Genomic DNA, 6,972 nt, shown 5'->3' with positions numbered 1-6,972 from the left:
AAATCATCAATCACCTAGTTTCAAACAACCTCAACCAAATAAAGGGATTCCTTACCTTAAATGGGTTCCAAATCTTGTAGGAGGTCTTTGTAGGTGGTTTTCCCCAATTTACCTCAAAACCCTAAAATTTCATCAACCACATAACACAAGATTTCAAGAAATTACTCTCAAATTAATGCTCTAGGAAGGAAAATAGGACTATTTACCGAATAAAAACGAAGATTTACCGAACGTTTGGAGACTTTGGTGAAGGAATTTGGCTATGGTAGTTGAAGCTTAGTGAAGAAGATGATAGTGTTTTCCTCCCTTTTCTTCTCCTTTTTTTTTTTCGGCCAAACACAAGGGAAATGGGGAAGAGATGGGGTTTTTATGGTCTTGGTCAAATGGTTGACTAGTCCACACTTGTAGGATAAGACATCACCTAACATGGATTAAAATACTCCAAAATATCTTTACTTAGACTGTTTGGGATTAATTCAGATAAATTCTCGGTGGAAACTAATTTAATTCAAATAATTTTCGAACCCAAAAATTAATTCCAGTCTAAAACTCCAAATTGGGCTAGGTTCGGTATCCTGCGAAACTTCGCGATGTTACGATCAAAAATAATTTTGGCTGCTATGGCTAATCAAATAAAATAGGAAATTCAAGAATAATAGTAGGGTGTCTAAAAATCCATTTCTTAGGTCAAACGGGTTCGAATACTAGTTCCTAAAATTATTACGGTTCGTGACCGGGACGTACGATCGCAGCTTCTTACTAATTGTCTTTGCTTATAATAATTCTTTCGAAGCATCTGGAGATCATCTCATGGATGTTATAGTCTAAAGAAATATTTTTCGAACCTTAATTTTACTGAAATAGGTGGGGGTTACACACCCACTCTTCGCATCAAGGAACAAAAAGATTCTAGTGACAAGGACATCCCAGATTGTACACCCGAGTCACCATCTACATCAAACGATGTTGCAACTCTTCAAGTTAATGCTGAGGCCAAATTGGCCCAGCAATTAGCTCATGAAGAAATTTTTGGGGACATCCCTCCTCGTGAAGAACCCCTTGAGGATATGACTTCGCATGAGGAAATTCTTCGTCGAGAACTAGCACGTATGTACAAATAGCAAGAATGGCGAATGTCCAATCTACGAGTGATTGGTGAAACTTGCAGCTTGATGGCCAAAGAAGAAGAATGGGCACTAGACTGAATGGGGACAAAGTATGTCTACAATGCGACTCGACCAGATGAAATTAACCGAGTCTATGCTGAGAAGTTACAAGGGAAGATTGTCAGAAATGGCAAAAACATAGATTTGAGAACAGAGAATGGCCGAAGACATCTAGATTGCAAAGATCCGCAACATTTCTAGAGTTCAATCCTCCATCAGGGATGAACGTCCTGGAGTTGGGCCAAGCCGAAGACATACAAATCCTGTTGATGACGACGAGGACAAGGAACCCATGGATACTGATTCTAAATGTGATGATAATCCAATTCCTCGAGGCAGAAATGTTGATGATGACAATGATGATTCTTCAAGAAATCCTGCTCATCCACTTGCAGATGCAACAAAAGAAGATAATTCTGATGATTCTTCTGACTCCTCTAGCTCTAGTGACTCTGATGATAACAATGATGCCAATCGTGATGCCAACCCAAGTCATCCTCAAGATGAGAGCGAGGATAGTCCAAAGGCTGATGGCACTGATAATCAAGATGAGGATGAACCACGAAGAGTTTAAAAGCAGAATGTTGATACCATTATAACCGAGCCCTTGGATGAAAATGCTGAGGAAAGTCAGAGTTCAGCCCGAGACGAAGACATGGAAGCGTCTCGTGGTGCGAATCACAAAGACTTAATTCCGAGGGTTGATGAAAATCTGATTATCTCCACTGCAAATCTTGTTGATGTTGATTTAAGGGTGAGTTCTGGCTCAACTCAAGATGTAAATCTAGAAGCATCTTGCACTACAAGCCATGAGAACTCGTCCTCGATGAAAGCTTTGAGCGAAGACAACTTGGTTGATATTGCTGTCCACAATGATCTCACTCTGACCCGAGATGAAAACATGGAAGCATCTCCTGGTGACAGCAATACTGAGCCTATCGAAGCCTCAAGCCGCTCGACCGAGGTAATAGTTAATTCTGTCTCTGCCTTCTCTTCACTCATGTCTGCTATACAAGGAATAGCAAGGACTCAAGCAACTCAATTCCAATCTATCAACGAGTCCATTGCCAAGCTTAAGAAGGACATAAGGAAGCAGAAGAAGCGCATTTCAAAATCTCTAGCGGTAGTTCAAACCACGAGTCTTGAAGAGAGAATTGACAGAGCCCAAGCTGAGAACTCGACCTCCCTTGAATTTCTGCGGGACTGTAACACCCCGGACCTACCTTCCCGTACATCCGAGGCATTACCGCCACACCTAGAGAGAGAGTTCTATCATTCCGCGATAAACCTCACTCTAGGTGCACAGGCTAAAGGAACTATTCTCATCACAATAATCACTCAACAGGTACTTAACACTTTCATACATAGCAACTGGTGAAGCTTCATTAAGCGAAGTATATAATGTTGCAAAAATACATACATAAGATTGACCCACGGGCCAAAATACCAACAAGGTTCCACCTAGACGCAACTGGTCATACCTAGCCATCACCGAGGCTACAAAAAAATATATGTACACCAAAAATTTCCCAAAGACTCCCAAAGATCCAACGTCTAGTCAAGCCTGCGGTACACTGGGCCAGTGAACTCTCCCCAGACCAGGTGCCACTCCCCCTCATACCAGGTAATATGGTCCAAAAACCGAGAAGTGGTTATGACCATCGACCACTCCTCCTAAACATCCCGAGGGCTAGGGTCCCAAGGGTAGGGGTAGTGCACAATGAACTCCAGGGGATCGCTACCATCTAACGGCTCTATGGGGTAAAAGCCGTAAGCAGCCTGGACCTCGTCCATAACCGGGCAAGAGACAAAAGGAGCTGACGGAGCCATAGGAGTATCTGGGTTGGTGGGAGCCTCGGGAGCATAACCAGGTGCGTATGGGTCTTCTCCCCCCATCATCTGTATGTAATCATCATAATCCATGCCCTGACACACATACTCCGGTGAACTTTCGGAGTTCACCGGGCTGCAAGAACTGACACTAGACGTCATCTGATAAGAACACAGTGAAGTGTAGTTAGCACAACGGCTAAGTAAGGATATCCATGGGTTATTCAAACTAAATAAAGGTTTTGTAAAAATTGTTACATAGAAACCCTATACCTTACTCATCTGCAAGATTCTACCTGCAACAGTCATAAATAGCAACTTGCATAGATTATGAGCACAATTCCATAACGTCTCATAACATTTTCCCTCTTGACAGGGTCATTTGATATTCATTTACATACTCAACAATATATTGCTAAACAATTAAACATACTAATAAGTAGTATAAAACATAAGTCACATATCTTGCTTGTGATCACTTTAGTAAAAACCTTTCCCTCATAATGAGATGCTCATCACTTTTCACCTCTCAAAGAGAGAGATCACCCACAACCTTTGGGTACTTAAAAATTGTTACATCTCTCTTTCCCGTAGCTACGGAGTAACTACATTCGTATTTCGAAATTCCACTTAGTCCTAGATAGAAAGTGTGAGGCCTTTGGAGTTCTTTCTCCACTTTTGACCACTTGGATCGTTGAACTCGGGTTCAGTGGTCATCGCCCGGTCTAATACTGATCCCCTGGACTTATAGGAGCGTTGGAATGATTCCTAGCTAGCCTCACTAGGTTCATAAGAACGACACCTACCCGAACATAGAGTGACTATACTTAAGTGTGCACACCCCCGTAGGAGTACCTTTTCCTTTCGGGTGATATAGTACTCGGCGAATAGACTTCGCCCACAGTATGATTGATCATACACATAATTACCATGCGGAATAGGCACTTTAAGCTCATCTTTATTCCGTGGTTAACAAGATCCTTCACCACTTTTACTAGAACTAAGGTTTGAAAACATTTTTCTACTCTTTTTTCTTTTCTTGCATTGAAAATATTTTGGACATAATTGGATCAATCCCAATACTCGGAAATTAATTCTCCTTTTAACCCAATTCAAAAATTGTCCTTTTCTTTCTCAAGACATTTGGATGATCCACTAACATCCTTTCACAAAAGTAATTCAATTGTAACTACTCTACACTTTCAACTCCACATTTATCACATAAGTCTCAATGCATATAACATATACATTTCCCAATTTCAACATATGCATAACACATAACATATATTTATTCTTTACAAACACATACTACCACTTCCTCATACTATTTATAAGTTCACCCATGTGTAACACAATCTTCATAGCACATATACCTAACTACATAGTATTACTCTTCTTACTAACAACATATATAATTATGGTTTATACATACCATATACTATACCCAAAAGGTGACATTTTATTAATACATACATACCCATATAGGTACATATATATTCGATTTTCATGTACATATACATAATACACCTATATAAATTATACATATATATATATATTATACTACACGTATATAATATATATATATATATATATATGCCTAATTCAAGTACATGCCTAATTCAAGTACATGCCTAATTCACATATAATATCTATATATTTATATATACTATACCACACGTACATACACATAATAGGTACATACTACATAATAGTATCTATATATATACTATACTACATTTACCCATAAATGTGTACATAATATTTATAGTTATATATATACTTTGCACTACACGTACTTACATACTACATGTATTTACATAATACTTATAATTATATATATATACTACACGTATGTACATATTATATAAATCTAGGTACATAATAGTTATAATATATATATATACATCACACGTACATGCATTATATATATATATATATATATGAACACAATGCATATTAATATGTATATATATCTTGTACCATACGTACATATACTCAAATGTGTACACAATTTATATATATATACATTCATCATGTACCCAAAAATTCCACCTAGAGCCCATTATATTTCAACCAACTATCAATTATCTAGTTTCAAACAACCTCAACCAATTAAAGGGATTCCTTACCTCAACTGGGTTTCAAATTTTGTAGGAGATCTTTGTGGATGATTTTCCCCCAATTCACCTTAAAACCCTAGAATTCCATCAACCACATAACACATGATTTTAAGAAATCTTAACTTAGATTCATGTTCTAGGATGAAAAATAAAGCTATCTACCGAATAAAATTGGAGTTTTACCGAATAACTTGAGAGTTGTGAAGAAGTTGCTAGCTATGGAGTCTTGAAGCTTGATGAAGATGATGAAGATCCCACTCTCTCTCCCTCTCTCTTTTTTTTCGGCCAACACAAGCAAAATGGGAAAAAAATTGGCTTAAATATCTACCCACTTAGTTGACTAGTCCACTCTTGGGGATAAGATCCAAAATAAAATGGAATAAAATAATCTAAAATATCTTAGCTTAGACTGATTGGGATTAAATCAGATAAATTCTTGGTAGAAACTAATTCAATTCAAATAATTCTCGAACCCAAAAATTTATTCCAGTCTAGAACTCAAAATTGGGCTAGGTTCGGTACACCGCGAAATTTCGNACTATACTTAAGTGTGCACACCCCCGTAGGAGTACCTTTTCCTTTCGGGTGATATAGTACTCGGCGAATAGACTTCGCCCACAGTATGATTGATCATACACATAATTACCATGCGGAATAGGCACTTTAAGCTCATCTTTATTCCGTGGTTAACAAGATCCTTCACCACTTTTACTAGAACTAAGGTTTGAAAACATTTTTCTACTCTTTTTTCTTTTCTTGCATTGAAAATATTTTGGACATAATTGGATCAATCCCAATACTCGGAAATTAATTCTCCTTTTAACCCAATTCAAAAATTGTCCTTTTCTTTCTCAAGACATTTGGATGATCCACTAACATCCTTTCACAAAAGTAATTCAATTGTAACTACTCTACACTTTCAACTCCACATTTATCACATAAGTCTCAATGCATATAACATATACATTTCCCAATTTCAACATATGCATAACACATAACATATATTTATTCTTTACAAACACATACTACCACTTCCTCATACTATTTATAAGTTCACCCATGTGTAACACAATCTTCATAGCACATATACCTAACTACATAGTATTACTCTTCTTACTAACAACATATATAATTATGGTTTATACATACCATATACTATACCCAAAAGGTGACATTTTATTAATACATACATACCCATATAGGTACATATATATTCGATTTTCATGTACATATACATAATACACCTATATAAATTATACATATATATATATATTATACTACACGTATATAATATATATATATATATATATATGCCTAATTCAAGTACATGCCTAATTCAAGTACATGCCTAATTCACATATAATATCTATATATTTATATATACTATACCACACGTACATACACATAATAGGTACATACTACATAATAGTATCTATATATATACTATACTACATTTACCCATAAATGTGTACATAATATTTATAGTTATATATATACTTTGCACTACACGTACTTACATACTACATGTATTTACATAATACTTATAATTATATATATATACTACACGTATGTACATATTATATAAATCTAGGTACATAATAGTTATAATATATATATATACATCACACGTACATGCATTATATATATATATATATATATGAACACAATGCATATTAATATGTATATATATCTTGTACCATACGTACATATACTCAAATGTGTACACAATTTATATATATATACATTCATCATGTACCCAAAAATTCCACCTAGAGCCCATTATATTTCAACCAACTATCAATTATCTAGTTTCAAACAACCTCAACCAATTAAAGGGATTCCTTACCTCAACTGGG

At 36.1% G+C, this 6,972-nt stretch overlaps 1 protein-coding gene across 1 annotated transcript; it reads left to right on the top strand.

Annotated features, from left to right (window-relative positions):
* Positions 1–347: 347 nt before the first annotated feature.
* LOC116024107 (dentin sialophosphoprotein-like) lies at positions 348–1,740 on the top strand. Its single transcript, XM_031265010.1, has 3 exons — positions 348–378; positions 865–1,111; positions 1,386–1,740. The coding sequence occupies exons 1-3, from the start codon at positions 348–350 to the stop codon at positions 1,738–1,740; spliced, it is 633 nt and encodes a 210-aa protein (XP_031120870.1).
* The last annotated feature ends 5,232 nt before the right edge of the window (positions 1,741–6,972 follow it).

This window comes from Ipomoea triloba, chromosome 7 (assembly GCF_003576645.1).
Source record: "Ipomoea triloba cultivar NCNSP0323 chromosome 7, ASM357664v1".
NCBI lineage: Eukaryota > Viridiplantae > Streptophyta > Magnoliopsida > Solanales > Convolvulaceae > Ipomoea > Ipomoea triloba.
The sequence above is the reverse complement of the archived record's forward strand: the minus strand, read 5'-3'. Positions and strand labels throughout refer to the sequence as shown.

Bases quoted from the DNA above. Each gene is read 5' to 3' on its own strand.
- LOC116024107 (XM_031265010.1), top strand. From the start codon at position 348: ATGGGGAAGAGATGGGGTTTTTATGGTCTTG. The intron at 379-864 runs GTCAAATGGTTG...TTACTGAAATAG, and splicing joins ATGGGGTTTTTATGGTCTTG to GTGGGGGTTACACACCCACT. The intron at 1,112-1,385 runs GTACAAATAGCA...ATCCTCCATCAG, and splicing joins CGTCGAGAACTAGCACGTAT to GGATGAACGTCCTGGAGTTG.